Source organism: Myodes glareolus, chromosome 24, assembly GCF_982192425.1.
Source record: "Myodes glareolus chromosome 24, mMyoGla1.1, whole genome shotgun sequence".
In the NCBI taxonomy this organism is placed as follows: domain Eukaryota; kingdom Metazoa; phylum Chordata; class Mammalia; order Rodentia; family Cricetidae; genus Myodes; species Myodes glareolus.
The window spans coordinates 48,621,583-48,645,918 of NC_142049.1; the positions used below are offsets into that span (position 1 = coordinate 48,621,583).

General features: G+C 38.2%; 1 protein-coding gene across 1 annotated transcript in view; it reads left to right on the forward strand.

The window, feature by feature from the left end:
* The window catches only part of LOC125396512 (uncharacterized), a 52,623-nt gene that overhangs the window by 21,614 nt on the left and 6,673 nt on the right, over positions 1-24,336 (forward strand). Inside the window, exons 8-14 of the mRNA XM_048428457.3 lie at positions 727-799; positions 2,196-2,283; positions 3,919-4,001; positions 5,770-5,860; positions 14,796-14,824; positions 14,915-14,975; positions 17,244-17,323. Of these exons, the coding sequence (XP_048284414.3) occupies positions 727-799; positions 2,196-2,283; positions 3,919-4,001; positions 5,770-5,860; positions 14,796-14,824; positions 14,915-14,975; positions 17,244-17,317 (499 nt within the window). The 3' untranslated portion in view covers positions 17,318-17,323. The remainder of the gene's footprint in view (positions 1-726; positions 800-2,195; positions 2,284-3,918; positions 4,002-5,769; positions 5,861-14,795; positions 14,825-14,914; positions 14,976-17,243; positions 17,324-24,336) is intronic.

Below are 24,336 nucleotides of genomic sequence, written 5' to 3' on the forward strand. Positions count from 1 at the left end.
ACATTCTTTCTTCAAGAGGCAGAGCTCCACTGTAGCCTGAGGAATAAAACCCGGCAACAATGACAGAATTCATGGCAAACAATGAAGACCCCTAAAAAACTATTCAGTATTTTGAGAAAGCCTGAAAGCAACTGCATAATGGACCATGTTAGCAAGAGATGAAATCCAAGTTATAGCACTATTCTGAATGAAAATTGACTCTGTCAAAATAACGAGTTCCTGCCTCTCTTGTAAATGTCCTAATTGCTTCCTTAACCTTGAGCTCCATTCAAATTATAGTGATTTTTTTATTAGAAGCTTTTTTGAAATAACTTCAAAGTTTGAGTAAAATGAACTTGATAATTTTTTTCAAAGTTTTTACATTTTAGAGTTTGAATTTTTAGAGAATAACCAGCCTCTCCATGGGGCTCAGATCCTTTTTCATTGTGATTCTCCACAAAGAACCTAGCCAAAGACAATTACAAAAAATTCAAAGTAAAATAACAACATAAGCTGTGATCTGGAAATATTAGCATTTTATAGTGTTTGAGTTGAAGGAAATGAGAACCTTGGTTAAATTCTTTATTTAATAAAATAGTATGACCTCTACTTAAAAAAAAAGAATTTTATAAACCAAATGTTTAATAACAGTATAAAGAACTAGCATTTGCTATTCAAATAACTAAACTTTCGGAGTATTTTATAGACTATTACTCACATGGTTTGTTGTGTGTTTTTGCTTTAAAGATATTACCTCAAATCAGAGTCACTAATTTCTATGTATTCAAGGATTGAGAACAAAGCTAGCTTTGAGACACAGGTAATCACAACCTTTTTGAGATAAATTCTTGCCCTAAATTTCTTCTTTGTGGTGTAGAACTATTAAAATATAGCAGTTGTCAAAATCTCGTAATTTTAGAATGACAATTAGTCAGATAAAAGCTTTTATATAAAATTATGGCAATTTTTAATGTTTTTACTGAGAAAAAGACTAATTTTTTTACTGAGAAAAAGGCTAAAATATGTTAACTATTTTAACATCATGAAAGCCTGCACCATATATCGGTCCTATAGTGGCACAAATAACCAGCCACTTTATGATTAGAGTTAGGCACTGAATGTTATGGAATCCATAGCTGACACTGGTAAAGAGGTCAAGAACGTGTGACTAGATGGTTAAAGAAATACAGCACAAAATGATTCCTAAGACATACCCATATACCCACAGATCAGTATCTTGTGTAGTCTTCATCAGAGAAGTTTCCTCTTGCAGAAGATGAGAATCAACATAGAAATCCATAACTAAGCAATATGCAGAGTGAGAGATTTTGAAGCATCTAGTGATAAATTGAATGTCTTCATCAAACCTGCCCCTTTAATGTTTAATGTTATGTAGAAAAGAAAGCAGAATGATTATAAGAGCCAGTGGTCATGGATAAGGTCAAGGAAACAGTGTCTTCCAGACACAATAGGACCAAGACCAATGTACGTATGAATTCCGAGACTGTGTGAGTACACAGATGACCTGCACAGGTTCCAGTCAGACAGAATCCCAGCACTGAGAGGGGAAGAGAACACCCCTAAACATAAAGCTATTTGTAATTGATACCTGTTGCCAAAGAGAAAACCAGTTTTATTAATTTGCTTGTAATATAGCACTATATATTTTAAAAACAATTCTATTGAGAAAATCAATTTAGTATTGAAATAAGACATTGGCAAAGGAAGCAAATTAATAATTATCACTTAAATAGGTACTTTTAAAACTGTATTTCAGTTTTGGTGAGGAATGTAAGTTCCATGTCATGAGCTTAGTGCCTTCTTGAATTCTGAAGGTGAGCATTTTTCTAATTCTGATTTAGGTTTGATTATTTATATGTGACTATATGAGATGTACAGATGAGTTGATCTCAAGAGCCGGGAAATGGTTTTCTATGAAAATATACTGATTTGGGGGGACACAGGAGGAGTTTAAGGCAGGTTTTATCAGCATAACAGTCCCAACTTTCATGGAACTCACTGTGCAAGCCAAGTTGTCCTCAAATTCACAAAGATCAACCTGCCTCTGTCCAGACTGCTGGGATTAAAGGCATACACCACCACACCCAGCAGAAAATATACCAGTTTTTAATTTTTCTCTTAAGTTTAACTGAATTCAAAATAGGAAATTCAGCTGTGATCTCATTATGATGCCTCATTATTGTTATTAATTTTAGCAAGACATTCCCGAGAATATTCTGGAAAATGATGCAGATGACTTACCATTGGCTTTCAAGCAGTACAGAAATGTAGAAGCCCTAGAAGGTAATGCACACACTGAAGTTGTAAGTTCATTAGACAGGACTATGTTTAAAACATTATCACTAAATTCATATTGATTTAAACAGAAGTGAAATATGAATAATTTAGCCCACAACAGCTTTCACTCAAAAGTTGAAATAAGAATTCAGTAAAAGAGTTGCCCTTTATTTTATTTTGTTTTATTTATATATTTTTAGTTTCTGAGAATTTCATACCTTTGTATTTGTATTTACATCATTTTCACCCTTCCCACTACTCTTCCAACATTCTCTGTGACCCAAACACACCTCAAATTTGTGACTTCTTTGTCTATACTGTTTTTATAGACACGTGTGTGTGTGTGTGTGTGTGTGTGTGTGTGTTATTGCTTATTTCTACATTTGTTTAGTGCTGACACTGGAATTTCATAACCTCTCACAGAGATCAACTCTGGAAAAAAAAACAAACGATTTGTGCTCTGTGAGCTCCTGGTTGCTTACAGCTCTTCATCTAGGGTTTGTGTCTTGTGAGATTTCCTTCCTCCATATTGGCCTATGAACTAGTGTTGTCCTTATGCAGGTGTTCATTAAAAATCAAACTCTTGAAATTTCATGATAGCAACATGCAAGTCATGCATAGGAGATTCCATGTAGCAGCTGAAGCGCTGGACCTCTGATTTTACGATCTATCCACACCTACCTTTGCTATTTTCCCTTTGCCTTAGATTTAGGGCTGTGTAAGTGGGGGCTGGGCACCTTGTGGTCACTTGCACTTTGACTAACTGGAAATATCTGTAATACCTCTGTCTGCTGCTTAAATGAACTTCTTTAATGAGAAATAATTGTTACAATTATTTGTGGATATAACTATGGTTATAGGAATCATATTTAGAAGACAGTAACTATGCTGATATAAGAAAATGATACTGTATATTATCCCAGGGGCAATGATTTCTCCAGTCATCGGCAGTTGACTAGATTTACAGTACCAGTCATGAATTGCTCATTGACTGAGCCTTAAAACCAAGGATGCAGCTGTTGTTATTCCAAAAATTAAAGTACCACTATCACAGCATTGGGGATACTTTGGATACCTTTTTCTGCTGGTGGGATTATTGACTGCTTATCACTCTTGGTGTTTTGCACAGTACTATGAAAGCAGTCAAGTCAGTTCCAGCTCAATTCCTTCGAATCTTGTGTCTGAAGTTCGAAGCATCTCCAGTAGCAGGGTTTGACATTAAAATTATTCTTCTCATTTCAATGAAGACAATAAATAATTTCCCAGTTCTTTTCCAGTGTTCTTGTGTTTGTGTGTATGCTTGCAAGCATATAATGAATGTGTTTAAGTCTATGACATCTTATGTTATGGATTTTAGAAAGTGTGGTAATTTATGTGATATATATTAATTTCTAGGTGAATTGGTCAAGTATTTGTATATCTTGAACCTGGCAATATGTAGTGCCCATAAAATGATATACTAATATTTCTATAATTAGGGCATTTATATAAGGATCTAAATATTAATCTATAGAATACATTTAATTTAAATACTTGAATATTTTTTTTCTAAATTTAATGTATTAAAATATATTATCATAAAACACTTTATATAACTGTGGCTTCTATTGTATTTTTTAATATACTGTATGGATTTGCCAGAAGAAGCAGAAGTAGAAACAATACCAGATTTAAAGCTGGAAAATGAAAATGCTTGTAATAAGAATGAAGGCCATCAAAAATTGGTATGTTACTATTTAAATTGAAATTTCTTACTTAGTACTGTTTGGTTTAATGATATTACCACAGGACAAAGTAAAGTGCATATCAGGCTTGTATATTCAATCAATAAATTATAATTTAACATTAAAATGAAAGGCTTTTATCTACTACAAAACCCATGGTATTCTTAGAATCTAGTCACACAGGTAATCATTTTCTTTTGTTGTTCAGTAAATTATTATGTAATTATTATCCATGTTTTATGTTAAACTTTTTACATGGCTGGAGAGCTTCATTACTCTACATTTGAAATAATTGGTTTATAAACTAAATTTTTGATATAATGATTACACTCAATCACACAAAGAAGTAATGTTTCCTTTATGGTCATTGGATTATTTCCAGGTCCTCATTTGAGTAGATAAATTAGTCATATACTTAACTAAAGTGCCTATTAAAATAATTTTTGCTTCCACAATGGAGGCCTAATTGTGAAGGAACAAAGAAAATATTTTGTTCAATCCAATGAAAGCAAATTATTTACTAATTCTAGTCCAATGTCCATAATGAATATGTATATATTAGGAATTGAATTAATGTTGAGAATTCACATTGATTCAAGACACTATATATTTCCCTTTTCCATGATCTTTCCAGGGTCATAACACACAGTACCATACTCACTGCAGTATGAGGACATTCTTAAAACTTTGAACTTACAGAAATCTTTATAGTGACTATTTACTATCTGCTGAGAAATTAAGCACTGACTCTTCCAGATGGAAGCCTATGCTATAGTGATAGGACACAAAACATGTAAAAGCAACTCTTTTGGGTCAGATGGGTCCTTTTTGGTGTAAAGGAAGCATGACAGTGGGGGTGATTCGTACAGGGTAGGAGCAGTTATGGTATGGTGTTATCAGAGATAAAAGCGTGAAGGCCAAGATGTCTTAGAAGATGAGTGCATGTCCACTCAGTGAATGTCAATTAGGATGGCTTTATTGAGCACATAGAATAATGGACATCTCAGAACTTGTAAAGTTCTTGGATGATGAGAAATCAAGGTTTGGTTATTTTTGAAAACATGTAGGAAATGTGGCAATGATGTATTTGGAGATTATTTTTGTTCACTGAGGAACATTTGCATAGTGTGCCTACTTTGTATTACAGCACTATTATTTAAAGATGATATAGAAAAATATTTTGGTCTTCTTTATCATTTTGTTCAAGTTTTTTCTATCTATAAGAAATTAACAAAATATATCAATTCTGTCAGATTTATTTAGTGAAAATAAGCATCTTCTACCTTATTTCCTTCACACTCAACATGACAAAATATAAATACATTTAACATCATACTTATCTTCAATTATTCCTAACCACAAAGAGTCATTGTTATAACACTTCATGTTAATCCTGTACTAAAGGAATGACCCTATTAAGAATACGACACTTATTTTATAAACATCCTTCAAATTTACTGTGAAGTAAATATTACTTTGTTGTATTGTAACATAAAAATAATTGTCATCATTAATATATGCATACAAGGGATTACTTTGTCTATAAATGCATTTCCTCTTTTATAGTCCTTGTATATAATGGGATACCATGATAAATGAAAGATGAACTTAAACTTCAGTGTATATATAAAATTTCCCATTCAAAGATCATGGTCTTAAATATTACTGCATATATTGTCAAGTACAATTTTCTTATAGTCAGAAATCAAGGAATATTCATAGAAAAAATAAAACCTTTCTGATACTCATTACTAATACCATTTGACAGAGTGTTTTTGACCCTAATATACTGGAGGAGGATTCCAGAAAAGCTGACCAATCATGTAGAACTGATACAGAAAAAAATGAAATAAACCAAGGTAAGAGTCATCATTAAGATTTTATGTACGACAAATGCTAACTGTTGGATCTGGATTATCTCACTCAGGATGATTTCTTTTAGTTTCATACATGTACCTGCAAATATCATAATTTCCTTTTTTATTAATTTTTTATTTTCTTTAATTAGGCACTTAGTGCTATGAACTTTCCTCTTAGCACTGCTTTCATTGTGTCCCATAGGTTTGAGTATGTTGTGTTTTTATTTTCATTAAATTCAGGGAAGACTTTAATTTCTTTCTTTATTTCTTCCTTGACCCAGGGGTGATTCAGTAGTTGACTGTTCAGCTTTCATGAGTTTGTAGGCTTTCTGGGGTTAGAATTGTTTCTTAGATCCATTTGCTTGGAAAACTTTTTCTCAACCCTTTACTCTGGGTAGATGTCTGTCTTTGTGGTTGAGGTGTGTTTCTTGTAAACAGCAGAATGTTGGATCCTGTTTTCGTATCCAATCTCTAAGTCTGTGCCTTTTTATAGGTGAGTTGAGTCCATTAATATTAAGTGATATTAATGACCAGTGGTTGTTGACTCCAGTTATTGTTTTTTTGTGTGTGTGTAGTAGAGTCTGTGTGTTTCCCTTCTTTGAGTTGTGGTTGTGAAGGGTCGCTAGATGTCTGAGTTATTGTAGGCAGTGTTGGCAATGTTGGATTCCTTAGGTTGCGATTTTTCTTCTATTACTTTCTGTAAGGCTGGATTTGTGGCTACAAATTGTTTAGATTTCTTTTTATCCTGGAATATTTTGTTTTCTCCATTGATAGTGAATGATAGCTTGGCTGGGTATAGTAGTCTGGGCTTGGCATCCATGGTCTCTTAGTTTCTGCAGTACCTCTATCCAGGACCTTCTGTCTTTCATGGTTTCCATAGAGAAGTTCGGTGTAAGTCTGATGGGTTTACCTTTATAAGTTACTTGACTGCTACGGACCAGCTCAGGGGAGCCACTCAGACCGTGGGGGAATCAGGGTGAAGGCACAGGAGAAATCAGGATATGACGAGGAAAGTGACAAACAGACCACTCTCAATGTATTTGAGACATGCCGTTGTGCTTTACTTATTCAGTGTGAGGTTTTTATATTATTACAAACAAAGAACTTGGCAAGGCATACATCATCAGATCATAAAAAAGCATATAACTGTTTACAAAAAAAATCTTTGAAAATGCTTTGACTTGGACACAAGGACTTTCACCCAGTCTGTACCAGGCGGCTGGCTGGGCTAAGTGACCTTGTGCTCAGAATATCTTGGGGTGTGAGAGGAGAAGGCCACTATCTTCCTGGGAAAACTTTCTGCTAGGAAATTTTAAAGGCATGATCTCAAACTTGTCTGAATCTGGTTTCATACCATAAATCTCAACTTTCTTCCCTCCCCGACTCTCAGGGACAGATGTTGTAATTAGCCTAGGTTTATTCTGGTCATAATGAAGGCTGCATAGGCCTCCTGCATGTAATTCTCAGGCAAACATCTAGTGTTGCTGCAGCTGTTTCCCTACAGAAGGCTTCTAAGGTTTCTCCTGATAAGAGCAACTCCTTTTGCTCCACATCATTAAGGAATTATTTTAATGATGACTTCCCTATTTCCAGAACTGGCTATTATCCGCAACTGCCTGGAATAGTCTGATGTGTTAGCAATATGCAAGGATCACAAAGAACACACAGACAAGGGAAAAGACAGACATATAGCACCAAGTACTGTCAGGTCGAGTCAGTACAAATGGCGACTCAGGTGGCATTACACCACAACTGATTACCACGGGGCAGCCCAGAACACTTCTTCGTGGAGCGCAGATCCTGATCCTCCAGCAATATTTGCCTGCCTAGTCAGCATTTCTGCTACACTGGCAAGACAGCCGTGGATATAGCACTTGACCTTTTTGCTTTGCAGCTCTTAATATTCTTTCCTTAATCTGTATGTTTTGTGTGTATGTATGTATGTTTGTATGTATGTTTAATTTGATAAGCAAGATGACTAGGATTAAAGCTATGGCTTTGACCGCTGTATCCAGCCCATTCTTTGCTTTCTGAGAGTCTAGCTTCATGGTAGAGGTACCAGCTGGAGCCATGTTTATTGCCACAACTTTATGGAGTTTCAAGGTCCCTGCAACTACCAAGAAGCATGCTATTAGCTATTCATAAAAACCTTTTAAGTGTCTGGTGGTGGGACTTCTTAAAAGAGCTGCAAGTTTTTTGCAGCTCAAAGTGAATCAGGAAGTCTATCTTAAATGAGGTGCACTTGCCTCTAGAAAACAGAGCACACCTGAGAAAATGCTACCAAGAAGCCATGCTTAACTCTCTTCTTTTTTGTCTTGAATTATTTCCCAAACCCTTTTAGGTTTTAAAGTGGATTTAACTGTCTACTTTGTTGCCATTTTTTGATTCAGGTTTCTGTCCTACCTTGTTCCACAGCCATTCAGTCTGAACGAAAGACACAGCGGTCTACATCAATCATAAACTGGTTGACCTATTAGCTCAGGCTTCTTATTAACTTCTATAATTTATATTAGCCCATAATTCCTGTCTGTGTTACCCATGTGGCTTGGTACCTTTTTCAGCGAGGCAGTTACATCTTGCTTCCTCTGCATCTGTGTGATGGTTGCAGTCTGACTCTTTCCTATCCCAGAAATCTCCTGTTCTCATCACCCTACCTCTACTTCCTGCCTGGTTGCCTCACCTATACTTCCTGCCTGGCTACTGGCCAATCAGTGTTTTATTAAAAATAATACAAGGGACAGGATAAAAGACTGTTGTCTCACAGCGTACTTCCCACTTGCTCCTCTATGATGTTCAGTGTGGTTGGTTTTATGGAGAAGTCTTTGATTCATTTGGACATGATTTTGTGTATTGTGATAGATATAGTTATATTTGTATTCTTTTACATGTTGATATCCAGATACACCAGCACCAATTGTTGAAGATGCTTGACTTTTTCCGTTTTGTATTTTTAGCTTTTTTGTCAAAAATCAGGTGTGGTCCTCCTATCTGTTTTTTTGTCAATACCAGGCTCTTTTCATTAATTAATGTAACTCTGTAGTAGAGTTTGAAGTTCAGGATGATGGTGGCAGAAATTTTTTTTTTTGTACAGGATTGTTTTGGCTATCTTGAGGTATTTGTTTTTTCATATGAAGTTAGTATTGTTCTTTCAAGATCTCTGAAGGATTTTGATGGGATGTTGATGGGCATTACATTGACTATGTAGATTGCTTTTGGTAAGATTACTTCTTTCCTATGTTAATTCTGCCTATGCAAGAGCACGGGAGATCTTTTCATTTTCTAGTGTTGTCTTCAATTTATTTCTTCAAGGTTGTTTTTTTGTGTGTGTGTCTAGAATTTATTTTTAAGCCTTTTCAGGTTTTGTTAAATTTATTTATTTATTAAAAATTGCCACTTCCTCCCTATCTCCCTTTTCCCTCCCCCTTCCCTCCTCCCCCTCTTTATCCAGTCCTAAGAGCACTCAGGGTTCCCTGCCACTTGGGAAGCCCAAGGTCCTCTCCCCTCCATCCAGGTCTATTAAGGTGAGCATTCAACCAAACCAGGCTCCCACAAAGTCAGTCTATGCATTAGAATCAAAACCCAGTGTCGTTGCCCTTGGCTTCTCAGTCAGCCTTCATTGACAGCCACATTCCGAGAGTCCAGTTTGATCAAATGCTCCATCAGTCCCAGTCCAGCTGGCCTTGGTGAGCTCCCATTAGATCAGTCCATGGTTTCAGTGGGTCGATGCACCCCTCATGGTCCTGACTTCCTTGCTCATGTTCTCTCTCCTTCTGCTCCTAATTTTGACCTTGGGAGCTAAGTCCACTGCTCCAATGTGGGTCTCTGTCTCTATCTCCATCCATTGCCAAATGAAGGTTCTATGGTGATATGCAAAATATTCATCAGTGTGGCTATGGGACAAGGCCAGTTCAGACACCGTCTCCTCTGCTGCCCAAGGAAGCATCTGAGGAACTCTCCTTGGACCTGGGAACCCCTCTAGAGTCAAGTCTCTTGCAAACACTAAAATGGCTCCCTTAATTAAGATATTTACTGCCCTGCTCCCATATCCACCCTATCTCCATCCCACCCATCCCATTCCCCCAAGCTCTCCCCAATCCTCCCCCTTCTCTCTTCTCTCTACCTATATCCCCTTACACCCAACCCATCCTCCACCCTGTGCACCCAACTTTTGCCTGGCAATCTGGTCTACTTCCAATATCCAGGAGGATATCTATATGATTTTCTTTGGGTTCACCTTCTTATTTAGCTCCTCTAGCATCACGAATTATAGGCTCAATGTCCTTTAACTATGACTAGAAACCACTTATGCGTGAATACATACCATGTTCCTCTTTTTTGAGTCTCGGTTACCTCACTAAGTAAAGTGTTTTCTATTTTCATCCATTTGCATGCAAATTTCAAGATGTCATTGTTTTTTACTGCTGAGTAAAACTCTAAAGTATATATGTTCCACACCTTCTTTCTTTTTTCAAGGTTCTGAACCTTTTTTTCCCAAAGTTTATTAAATTATAAAAGTTTCCATTTCTGCCCCACCTCCCAACACCCTCCCACGCCCCCCACTCCCTCTCCTCCTCCCTCTCCATCCCTAAGAGCAGTCAGGGTTTCTTGCCCTATGGGAAGTTCAAGTTCCTACCCCTTCTTCCAGGTCCAGGAAGGTGAGTATCCAGACACACTGGAGCCCAAAAATCCAGTGTATGCAGAGGAAACAAGTCCCAGTGTCATTGTCAATGGCTTTTCAGAAAGACTCCAGGCCAGGCACATTCAGAGAATCCGGCCACATTCAGAGAATCTGGTTGGATCAAGTGCTCGTTCAGTCCCAGTCCAACTGGCCTTGGTGAACTCTCATTAGATCAGTCCCCTTGTATCAGTGGGTGATCGCACCCCTCGTGGTCCTGATTTCCTTTTTCATGTTCTTCCTCCTTCTGCTCCTCATTTAGACCTTGGGGGGGCTCAGTCCGGTACTCCAATGTGGGTGTCCGTCTGTATCGCCATCCATCTTCAGATGGAGGTTCCCTCTGGTCTTGCCTTCTTTGCTCACGTTCTCTTTCCTTCTGCTTCTCGTTTCGACCTAGGAAGTTAAGTCCAGTGTTCCAATGTAGGTCTCTGTCTCTATCTCCATCCATAGCCATATAAAGGTTCTATGGTGATAAACAAAATATTCATCAGTAAGGTTATGGGCCAAGGCCGGTTCAGGCATCCTCTCCACTGTCCAGAGAACAATCTGGGGGATCTCTCCTTGGACCTGGGATCCCATTTATAATCAAGTCTCTTGTAAACCCTAAAATGACTCCCTTAGTTGAGATATATTCTTTCCTGATCCCATATACATCCTTCCTGCCTCCTCCCATCCCATTCCCCTGAGCTTTCCCCATTCCTCCCCTACTCCCTTCTCTCTAACCCTCTCCCCTTCCAACAACCCTCCCACCCACCCCCCCATGCACCCGAGGTTACCTGGGACTCTTATCTATTTCCAATCTCCAGGAGGATAACTACATGAATTTCTTCAGGTTCACCTTCTTATTTAGCTTCTCTAGGATCACAATTAATAGGCTCAAAGACCTTTAATTATGGCTAGAATCTACTTATGAGTGAATACATACCATATTCCTCTTTTTGTGTCTGGCTTACCTCACTCAGTAAAGCGTTTTCTATGTCCATCCATTTGCATGCAAAATTCAAGATGTCATTGTTTTTTACCGCTGAGTAAAACACTAATGTATATATGTTTCACACCTTCTTTAACCATTCTTCTGTTGAGGGGCACCTAGGTTGTTTCCAGGTTCTGGCTATTACAAATAGTGCTGCTATGAACATAGTTGAACAAATGCTTTTGTAGTATGATAGGGCCTCTCTTGGGTATATTCCCAAGAGTGGAATTGCTGGATCTTGAGGGAGGTTGACTCCCAGTTTCCTGAGAAATTGCCACACTGATTTCCACAGTGGCTGCACAAGTTTGCATTCCCACCAACAATGGATGAGAATTCCCCTCTCTCCCCATCCTCTCCAGCATAGGCTATCGTTAGTGTTGTTGACTTTAGCTAATCTGACTGGTGTAAAATGGTATCTCATAGTTGTTTTGATTTGCATTTCCCTGATTGCTAAGGAGGTTGAGCATGACCTTAAGTGTCTTTTGGCCATTCGAAGTTCTTTTGTTGAGAATTCTCTGTTCAGATCCGCACCCTACTTTTTAATTGGGTTAATTAAAGTTTTATTGTCTAGTTTCTTGAGTTCTTTGTATATTTTGGAGATCAGGCCTTTGTCTGATGAGGGGTTGGTGAAGATCTTCTCCCAGTCAGAAGGTAGCCTTTTTGTCTTACTGACGGTGTCCTTTGCTTTACATAAGCTTCTCAGTTTCAGTAGGTCCCATTTATTCATTGATTCTCTTATCGTCTGTGCTACTGGGGTTCTACCTAGGAAGTGTTCTCCTGTGCCTATGTCTTGTATACTACTTCCCACTTTCTCTTCTATCTGGTTCAAAGTGGTCTGATTAATGTTGAGGTCTTTAATCCATTTGGACTTGATTTTTGTGCATGGTGATAGATATGGATCTACTTTTATTCTTCTACAGGTTGACATCGAGTTATGCCAGCACCATTTGTTAAAGATGCTTTCCTTCTTCCATTGCATACCTTTAGCCCCCTTGTCGAAAATCAAGTGTTCATAGGTTTGTGGGTTAATATCTTGGTCTTCTAGTCTATTGTTTACTGTCAACGGAGAAAACAAAATATTCCAGGATAAAAAGAAAAATAAACAATTTGTAGCCACAAATCCAGCCTTACAGAAAGTAATAGAAGGAAAATCACAATCCAAGAAATCCAGCATTGCCAAGACTGCCTACAATAGCCCAGACATCTAGCGACCCTTCACAACCACAACTCAAAGAAAAGAAACACACAAACTCTACTACACACAAACACACACAAAATAATAACCGGAATCAAAAACCATTGGTCATTAATATCACTTAATATTAATGGACTCAACTCACCTATAAAAAGGCACAGACTAAGAGATTGGATACGAAAACAGGATCCAACATTCTGCTGTTTACAAGAAACACACCTCAACCACAAAGATAGACATCTACTCAGAGTAAAGGGTTGGGAAAAGGTTTTCCAAGCAAACGGACCTAAGAAACAAGCGGGTGTGGCCATTCTAATATCTAGCAAAATTGACTCCACACCTTTTTTAACCATTCTTCTATTGAGGGGCACTTAGGTTGTTTCCAGGTTCTGGCTATTACAAATAGTGCTGCTATGAACATATTTGAACAAATGCTTTTGTGGTATGATTGGTCTTCTCTTGGGTATATTCCCAAGAGTGGAATTGCTGGGTTCTTCATCCCAGAGAGGCAGGGCTGGTTCAGCACACAAAAATCCTCCAACTTATATTATATTATACCATTATATATATTTATATAAACTTATATTATATTATATCATATAATATACATATATATCAACTTATATTATATTAATAAACTAAATAAAAATAAACTGAATGAAAAAACCATATAATCATTTCATTAGATGCTGCGAAAAAAGCATTTGACAAAAATTCAACATCCCTTTACGATAAAGCTCTTAGAGAGATTAGGGATGCAAGGTTCATTCCTAAATATAATAAAAGCAATATACAGCAGGTCAACAGCTAACATTAAATGAAATAGAGAGAAACTCAAAACCATTCCACTAGTTTTTTATACAGTGGATTACATTGACAGATTGTCATATGTTGAACCATCCCTGCATCTCTGAGACAAAGCCTACTTGGTCATGGTGTATGACATGGCTGCACAAGTTTGTAATGAATAAGTGTTTCATTTTCTCTATATCTTCACAAGCGTGTGCTGTCATTTGTTTTATTTATATTAACCATTCTGACTGGGGTAAAATAAAATCTCCAACTAGTTTTGATTTGTATTTCACTGATGAATAAGGATGTTGAGCATTTTTAAATGTTTCTCAGCCATTTGTGTTTCATGTTTTGAAAATTCTCAGTATTTCTGAATACAATTTTTAGTTTTTGTTTTGTTTTGTTTTTTAGGATCCCAGCTTTTTTCTATATATTTTAGATACTAACTTTATTATCATATATGTAATTTCTAAAGTTCCTTTCCAATTGTGTAGCCTGATTTTGTCTTACTGAGGTGCACTTTGGGATACAAAAGCTGTTCAGTTTCATGAGGACCCATTTTTTAAATGTTGATATTAGCTCCTGTGTTGCAGATGTCCTCTTTAGAAGGTCTTTTCCTGTATCAGTGAGTTCAAGCCTATTTCTCACATTCTGTTCTGTCATATTCAGGGTATCTGGTCTGAAATTGAGGTATTTGATCCATTTGGAGTTAAATTTTGTGCAGGGTAATAAATAGAGGTCTATGTGTGTTCTTCTTCATGCAGCCACCATGATTGGTCAACACCATTTCTGGAAGATATTGTCATTTATCAAGGTGTATTTCTGGTTTCTTTATCAAAACTAAAGGGTCGATTGTTTTGTGGACTTCTGTTTGTGTCTTCAATTTGATTTTATTGTTCAACATGTCTGTTCTTATGCTAAAACTATGCTGTTTTATTTCATTAGCTCTTTATATAATAAAACATGAAATCTGAGATGGTGATGCCTTCAGCCTTTTTTATTATTAAGAATTCTGTTAGCTGTCCTGGTTATTTTATGTTTCTACATGAAGATGAAAGTTTCTTTTTCAGTTTCTGCAGCAAATGTAGTTGTAATTTTGATGTGGATGACATTGAATTTGTAGATTGCTTTGGTCTATTTCAGTATGTTTTTGTCAATTTCTATCCTAACCAGTAAAATAATAGGTGTTTGTCTTGAAAGAAGGGAATGAGAGCTCATTGCCATTTACAGCCTTCATAAAGGTATTTTGGGAGTTGTCATTTTATATGTGACTGATTATTATATATCCGTTCCCTTTCAGTGTGGGCCTACAAATGTCTTCACCCAGAGGTAATTACATTTTAATATTTATATTGAATAATTACATATTGGTTGAATTCCAAAATATTGATTAAATATCTCATTTCAAATTCCATTCAGCTGAGGGATTATGCCCACCAGATCTCCAAACCAAAGTCTGAACCACATCAGTTTCAACCAGGTAAATTTCCTAAATCACATTCTTCTGATCAAAGCAGTTAAGACATTTCAAACACTCACTCACAATGATATAATTATATCCTAGAGATAATGATGATAGGATTTGATATAAGCAATACAGTCACTTTAGTAGTATACATGCTTTAAAAATATTCCCAAGAACATTATGAAGTACTTATAAATGTAAGCTCAACTTCAGTGTTTAATATTCAGGTTCCATCATCTTAACCAATTTATCCTTGAGTCCATTCATCTTTACTTGCAAGTGTTCATTGCCCTGAGTCATTGGTTTGGCTTAAGGCCTGAGGCCTCTGGTTTCTGCCACCATCACCAACAATAGGCTCTCATCATGGCTCCCCTGGACATATTGCCCTGTCCTAGAGATTCTTCTGTTGTGGTTCTGTTAGGTTCTGCCTGACACATGCTCCGTCAGTTCATAAACCACGTGGATGTTGGAGTGAGTCAACTCATAGTCCTGGTTCTGGGCCTGGGTAGTAGCTGGGTTGATCAGCTCACTAGATTGTCCTCATTGTCACTACCCAGATGAGCTCTCCAGCACTGCCAAAGCTAGCTCACCTAATGCAGCCTATGGCAAGTAGCAGAGATAGTTCTCCTACTCTTGGGCCCTCAGATATGGGTCCCACACTCATATCACCAGGACCAGCCCAACTGTTTTGCTCAGAAAAGCTAGCAAACCCTCTCTCCCTATTGCTGCATCAGGCATATGAGGCAGGAGTGTCAGTTCTCCTGCTCTCATGCCCTCGGTGCTGGCTGGCCTAAGACCCTGACCACAAGGTCAGCTGTACTGTGTTGTCATGGTGAGTGCAGGGCATGTTCTCCTGTATGCCCTAGCTGGTGTGAGGTAAGACTTGTTCTCTCACTCTCATTACCTTGGGGCCTACTCTTGCCTGCCACAGTTAGGTAACAAAGGGTGGAGTGGGGAGGGCATCTATCCTTCCCATGATCCCTTGGGAGTTAAGGACATGGGTACAGGATCACCTCTGTTGCTCTCACAGCCATCAGGACTGGCTCATTTGCATCACAACAACTGGGCCAGCTCTAGCAGCCAGTGCTATTTCTCCCACTTTCCTTACTTCAAGACCAGTTCTCTCACCTGCCGCAGATTTTAATTAGTGAGGGAATCTTTCTTTTACCCATGCCATCACAGGGCAGATGAGAGAGAGCAGGGTCAGCTCTGTGTAAGAGGGTTGTTTTGAACTACCTTATTTTGTTTTGTTACAAAAATGATATCACAATAAATTAGGGTGCACTTTTTGTAAATGAGAACCTTCAGGCTGTTGCTTGTCTGTGCCTTTGTCTATTGCAATGTATGTAGCAATTAGTTCAGTGTTGTTGAAAAATCATAGATTCATTTATGTAGATATAAATAATACAATATGACACTAATACATTTTCTTTTGTACTTACCTGGCACAATTAGAATATATAAGAACCTTTTCCTAAATTCTCCTAGAGCGATTCGTGCAAATTCTAAATGAAAAGTTCTCAGAACCATACAACTTATATATTATTAGTTCTTTATTTGTAAATATTTACACTTTTGTTTTAATTTTGTTAATCTTTTTATTGTTGATAGTGTTGATTTTTTGAGTTACATGACACTTCACAAAGCACCTAAATGAACTCTTTCAACATAGAAAACCGTGCAATAGAAGTCAGACAGTGTCACACAAACAACAGAAAAGAGTTCATGTGGCTCATTCACATCTAACATCAAGGGATGGTGAGAGTCCAGCTCTGCACAGCTTCAGATATGTGTGCCTATTAAATTATTGACCTTTTGTTTCTTAGTCTGGGCTGTGATCACTTTCACACTCAGCATTTATGAAAAGTCCCTGAAACCCTTTCATGCTCTGTTCTTCCCTTCTCTTAAACCCAATTCACTCACTTGTGCTACATTCAGGCTCCAACCACAGGTAGAAAAATATTCTTGCACCTTAATTGTAAACATGAATTTCTCTGTAAACATGAAGGTTCAAGCATGTAGAAATTACACGTTAGACTTATATGTATGCTGAGCCCATTCTCTACCTGAGCTATTCTAAGCCAACATAGGGAAAGCAACACCCATCTACCTTTCACATTCTGATATGGAGTGTGTGACCAACTATATAGTTTACAAACTACTATTTAGGAAAATGAAAAGAAGTATTTTCTATTACCTAATTTTTAATCATTATGAAAAGAATAGCTTTTATTTAAATGCTCATTTTGGTTAGATTATTGAAATATGTGCACTTGTCAACAGAAGCTGGCATAGAAGACCAAAAGCAGACTTCAGAAGAAGAGCAGAAACAATACAGTGGTGGAAAAATCAAGTGACCATTTGTAAGTAAATATTTAAATTTATACTACTGTTTAAATCATGCTATTTTCACAATAATGTTTCATAGGCCAAATAAAGTTAAATTTAATATAACTTTTTTTTAAAATTAATGCATAAAAAGTTAATGTTTTCTTTTTTCTTTTTTTTCTTTTTTAAATTTTATTTATATATTTATTAAAATTTTCCATCTCCTCCCATCCTCCCATTCTTTCCCCCACTGCCTCCATTCCTCTTCACCCTCGTTTCCCAGTCCTAAGAGAAATCAGGGTGCCCTGCCCTGTGGGAAGTTCAAGACACCCCCTCCATCCAGGTCAAGGAAGGTGTGCATCCAAACAGACTAGGCTCCCAAAAAACCAACACATGCCGTAGAATCAAAATCCGGTGTCATTATCATTGGCTTCTCAGTCTGCCCTCATTGTCAGCCACATTCAGAGAGATCGATTTGATCACATGCTCGTTCAGTCCCAGTCCAGTTGGCCTTGGTGAACTCCGATTTAATCAGTCCCACTGTCTCCATGGGTGGACGCACCCCTCCTGGTCCTGACTTCCTTGCTCATATTCTCCCTCCTTCTGCTCTTCATATGCACCTTGGGAGCTCAGTCCAGTGCTCCAATGTGGGTCTCTGTCTCTATCTCCATCCATCGCCAGGTGAAGGTTCTGTGGTGAAATGCAAGATATTCATCAGTGTGGCTATGAGAGAAGGCCAGTTCAGGCACCCTCTCCTCTGCTGCCCACAGACCTAGCTGGGGACATCCCCTTGAACACCCTGGAACCCCTCTAGAGTCAAGTCTCTTGTCAAACGTAAAAAGGCTCCCTTAGTTAAGGTATCTTCTTCCCTGCTCCCATATCCACCCTTCCTCCGTCTCAACCATCCCACTCCCCCAGCTCTCCCCAGTCATACTTTGGAACCTTCATACACCACTGACTCCCTCTAACTCAGTCTGGTACTCATCAACATTCTTCTGGGCTTAATATCTTCTAAAAAACATTAATAAACCCACTGAGTCCTATTAGGGCTGAGTATCTGTGATTGTTTGTGAGTAAACCTATTGGATAAGAACAACCTGGCAGCAGCCACAAGCCCTTAGATAAATGAGTCTCCTCCTTTCACAACCATTAGTTGAGAACTGCTCCTCAGCTAGTGTTGGGGCCTTGGGAAGCCCTTCCTCATTCATGCTGGAATCTTCACTGGCTTGTTTTTGTGTAAGTCTAATGTAAGACACATAACATAGCTTCTTTGAGTTGATCTGTGCATCAGTTATATCATGCCCCGAAAGAACATTTCAAAGTACCTCTCTTCAGATTGAGAAACTGAAATTTTTTTCTGACCATTCTTCCACAGTTTTTCCTGAGCTGTGAATAGGGAAATTTAACACAAATGGCCCATCCACAGATGACCACTCATGGTAGATTATTCTTATTGTGTAAACTAGTTTTGAGTCTCTGCATTAACCACTATCCTCTGAAGAAAGAATCCTCTCACCAACGTTGAGAACAGAACACACCTATGGGTACAAACCTAAATAATAACACTGGGAGAGTCTCCTCATCTACTCTGGCTTTCCCAGACATAGGCTTTTGACAAGATTTACAGCATCGGACATTAAATCCCTCCTCTGAAGCAGGTCTCACACCCAGTCGGAATCTGGTTGGTTCTTCACATAACCGTCATGCAACCATTGTAGACAGCTTGCCTAGTCAGTCAGTGTTGTCATATGAAAGGCCCATGACTGTATGAGTTCATTGAAAAGTCCATGACTGAATGTGTCACCATCACCCATGCCCCGAACAACACCTTCTAATGCAATGAAAGCCAGATGTTTTTTTCACTTGATAAGGTATCCTGTCCCTGGTTCTTGGAGTTTCACCCAAAAAAAAGACAACAAAAAACCCACATGACCCCTGAGGGAAGCCAACACATTTCAGGAACCTCACAACAAACTCTTTGTAGTACATATTTGAAAGTAGTTTTTCACAGGGCTTCCTACAGCCTTAGTTTATGGTCAGTTATACCTTACTCCCTGCTCTCACTTAATCTCTTACCCTCATTGCCAATCAAACCTTTAGCCCAGCACATATTCCCAGGTTATTTCTTGTCACCTGTGTTCTACTGCCCATTCTAATTATATTTTACTTAAATTTCATGGTCATAGGATTCTGTATAGCTTTTATACCCTTCATCTTTATTAAGCATCTCTCCCTCCCCCATTCTCCACCCATCCATGATCCAAATTATCGACCCCCAGTATTCCCCTCCTTTGATTTTACCTATATTTTTACTACCTCCCTTTCAATGGCTCCATCTACAGTAGACCACATCTAATTTCCTGACTTCCTCATGTCATCCAACTTAAACGTACATGAGTCTAACAGACACACAAGAAGACAACATATGAAATTTGTTTTTCTGATCCTAATTGACCTCATGGGTAAAACTTTTTTCTAGATTCATTAATTTACTTGCAGTTTTTATTATTCATTTCTCCTTATAGCTAAATAATATTGCATTTTATGTATATACCATATTTTCCATCCTAGGGCTTTTGAGTAGGAGTTTTTCCTTGATGAGTTTTATACTCCAATATTCATTATTAATTTTGACATTAATTTTGTAAGCTGATAATCTGATAAAGTCTTTATCAGCTGTAATATTTGTGTGTGTGTGTGTGTGTGTGTGTGTGTGTGTGTGTGTATGGTCTTTATAGTCTTTACAGATGATAATATCCTACCATCTTTAAGTTGAGACAGTTTGAGTTTTTTCACTGTTTGTACCATTTAATTTCCTTCTTGTCTTATTGCTTTAGCTAGGGCTTCAGGTCGTTTTGGATTATGTACGCAAATAGTGGACTATCTTTATTTTGTTTCTCATCTTAGTGGGAATATTTTTTCCTCTATTTATGAAAATGTAGGTTATAGACTTGTTGTATATAGCTTGTAAATTTTGATGCATTCTCTATCCATACCTAACCTCTCCACGACTCTTACCATTAAAGTCCATATGTTTAAATTTAGATTCTGTAAGAGGTTTTACCTGCATATATTGAAACAATCATGTGGTTTCTTTCATTCTGTTTATGGGATAGGCAATATCTATTGATTTACATGTGTTGATTTCTCCCTGCATTCTGGAAGGAAACAGATACAGTCATGATGAGTAAACTTTTTGATATGATCTTAACATTTGCCAGTGAAGAAGGGAGTCAAATGATACTTTACCATTTATCATTGATAAAAATTCCTGCACAGTAATCATAAGAAAGAATGGGGAATTTGAAACGGTTCACCTGCTGCTGCATTTGCTCCCCTTTCCCACACTGAAAGGGCTTGCAGATCTCTGCACCTTCCCTTTTCCTTTGGTCATGTCCATTCCCCATGAAAACTGCCCTATGGCTAGCAGACTGGTGAGAGAAATTCTATAACATCCAAGTATCTTTTAACACATTTTTTATTCTATGTGGACAGATGTTGTGTCTGCATTTATTTTTGTGCAGCACATGTGTGGCTGCTGTACTCAGAGAACATCATATTTCCTGGAAATGGAGTTATAGAGAGTTGTGAGCTGTCATATAGGTCCTAAGAATTGAGCCTGAGTCAACTGGAAGAGTAGTTACAGTTCATAAATGCTGAGCTCATAAACGCCGAGTTCCAGTTTGTCAATACCTCATTTATAAGTTTTTTTAAATTTAATTTTACTTTATTTTTTTCAAAGTTTATTAAATTATAAAAGTTTCCATTTCTGCCCCTCCTCCCAAAACCCTCCCACTCCGCCCACTCCCTCTCCTCCTCCCTCTCCATCCCTAAGAGCAGTCAGGGTTTCCTGCCCTGTGGGAAGATCAAGTTCCTCCCCCCTCCCTCCAGGTCCAGGAAGGTGAGTATCCAAACAGACTGGATCCCAAAAATCCAGTATATGCAGAGGAAACAAGTCCCAGTGTCATTGTCAATGGCTTTTCAGAAAGACTCAGGGCCAGCCACATTCAGAGAATCCGGCCTCATTCAGAGAATCTGGTTGGATCACGTGCTCGTTCAATCCCAGTCCAACTGGCCTTGGTGAACTCTCATTAGATCAGTCCCCTTGTATCAGTGGGTGATCGCATCCCTCACGGCCCTGATTTCCTTTTTCATGTTCTTCCTCCTTCTGCTCCTCATTTGGACCTTGGGGGGATCAGTCCAGTGCTCCATTGTGGGTCTTTGTCTGTATTGCTATCCATCGTCGGATGAAGCTTCCCTCTGGTCTTGCCTTCTTTGCTCACATTCTCTTTCCTTCTGCTTCTCGTTTCGACCTAGGGAGTTAAGTCTAGTGTTCCAATGTGGGTCTCTGTCTCTATCTCCATCCATTACCAGATGAAGGATCTATGGTGATAAGCAAAATATTCATCAGTTTGGTTATAGGCCAAGGCCGGTTCAGGCACCCTCTCCTCTGTCCAGAGAACAATCTGGGGATCTCTCCTTGGACCTGGGATCCCAATTATAATCAAGTCTCTTGTAAACCCTAAAATGACTCCCTTAGTTGAGATATATTCTTCCCTGATCCCATATCCATCCTTCTTCCCTCCCCCCATCCCAGTCATCCAAGATTTCCCCATTCCTCCCCTACTCCCTTCTCTCTAACCCTCTCCCCTTCAAACAACCCTTCCATCCCCCCATGCACCCGAGGTTACCTGGGACTCTTTTCTATTTCCTATCTCCTGGCGGATAGCAAAATAATCTTCATCAGGTTCACCTTCTTATTTAGCTTCTCTAGGATCACGAATAATAGGCTCAACGTCCTTTAATTATGGTTAGAATCCACTTATGAGTGAATACATACCGTGTTCCTCTTTTTGGGTCTGGCTTACCTCACTCAGTAAAGCATTTTCTATTTCCATCCATTTGCATGCAAAATTCAAGATGTCATTGTTTTTTACCGCTGAGTAAAATTCTAATGTGTATATGTTCCACACCTTTTTTAACCATTCTTCTATTGAGGGGCACCTAGGTTGTTTCCAGGTTCTGGCTATTACAAATAGTGCTGCTATGAACATAGTTGAACAAATGCTTTTGTAGTATGTTAGGGAATCTCTTGGGTACATTCCCAAGAGTGGAATTGCTGGGTCTTGAGGGAGGTTGACTCCCAGTTTCCTGAGGAACCATCACACTGTTTTCCACAGTGGCTGCACAAGTTTGCATTCCCACCAACAATGGATGAGTGTTCCCCTCATTCCACATCCTCTCCAGCATAGGCTATCATTGGTGTTTTTGAGGTTGGCTATTCTGAGAGTTGTAAGATGATATCTCAAAGTAGTTTTGATTTGCATTTCCCTGATCGCTAAGGAGGTTGAGCATGACCTTAAGTGTCTTTTGGCCATTCGACGTTCATCTGTTGTGAATTCTCTGTTCAGATCAGTACCCCATTTTTTAATTGGGTTAATTAGAGTTTTAGTGTCTAGTTTCTTGAGTTCTTTGTATATTTTGGAGATCAGACCTTTGTCTGAGGAGGGGTTTGTGAAGATCTTCTCCCAGTTGGAATGTAGCCTTTTTGTCTTACTGACGGTATCCTTTGCTTTACATAAGCTTCTCAGTTTCAGTAGGTCCCATTTATTCACTGTTTCTCTTATTGTCTGCACTCCTGGGGTTCTGCTTAGGAAGTGGTCTCCTGTGCCTATGTCTTGTAGACTACTTCCCACTTTCTCGTCTATCAGGTTCAAAGTGGTTGGATTAATGTTGATGTCTTTAATCCATTTCGACCTGAGTTTTGTGCATGGTGATAGATATGGATCTATTTTCATTCTTCTACAGGTTGACATCCAGTTATGCCAGTACCATGTGTTAAAGATGCTATCCTTCTTCCATTGTATACCTTTAGCTCCCTTGTCAAAAATAAGGTGTTCATAAGTTTTTGTGTTAATACACAGGTCTTCTATTGGATTCCATAGGTCGACTTCTCTGTTCTTATGCCAATACCAAGCTGTTTTCAACACTGTTGCTCTGTAATAGAGTTTGAAGTCAGTGATGATAATGCCTCCAGAAATTCCTTTATTGTGTAAGATTGTTTTGGCTATCCTGGGTTTTCTGTTTTTCCATATTATCTTGATTATTGTTCTCTTAAGGTCTGTGAAGAAGTTTGGTGGGATTTTGATGGGAAATGCATTGAATCTATAGATTGCTTTTGGTAGAATTGCCATTTTTGCTATGTTGATTCTCCAAATCCAAGAGCAGGGGAGGTCTTTCCCTTTTCTGGTATCCTCCTCAATTTCTTTCTTCAAGGACTTCAAGTTCTTGTCAAATAGGTCTTTCACTTCCTTGGTGAGAGTTACCCCAAGATATTTTATGCTATTTGTGGCTATCGTGAAAGGTGATGTTTCTCTGATTTCCCTCTCTGCTTCTTTATCCTTTGTGTATAGGAGGGCAACTGATTTTTTGGAGTTGATCTTTTATCCTGCCACATTACTAAAGGTGTTTACCACCTGTAGGAGTTCTTTGGTAGAGTTTTTGGGGTCACTTATGCACACTATCATATCGTCTGCAAATAACGAAAGTTTAACTTCATTCTTTCAAAATCGAATCCCCTTGATCTCCTTATGTTGTCTTATTGCTATTGCTAGAACTTCAAGCACTATATTGAAGAGGTATGGAGAGAGTGGACAGCCTTGTCGTGTTCTTGATTTTAGTTGAATTGCTTTGAGTTTCTCTCTGTTCAATTTGATGTTAGCTGTCGGCTTGCTATATATTGCTTTTATTATATTTAGGTATGATCCTTGTATACCCAATATCTCCAACACCTTTATCATAAAGGGGTGTTGATTTTTGTCAAATGCTTTTTCAGTATCCAATGAAATGATCATATGGTTTTTTCTTTCAGTTTATTTATATGATGGATTACATTGATAGATTTGCATATGTTGTACCAACCCTGCATCTCTGGGATGAAGCCCACTTGATCATAATGGATAATTTTTCTAATGTATGCTTGGATTCGGTTTGCCAGTATTTTATTGATTATTTTTGCGTCAATGTTCATGAGTGAGATTGGTCTGTA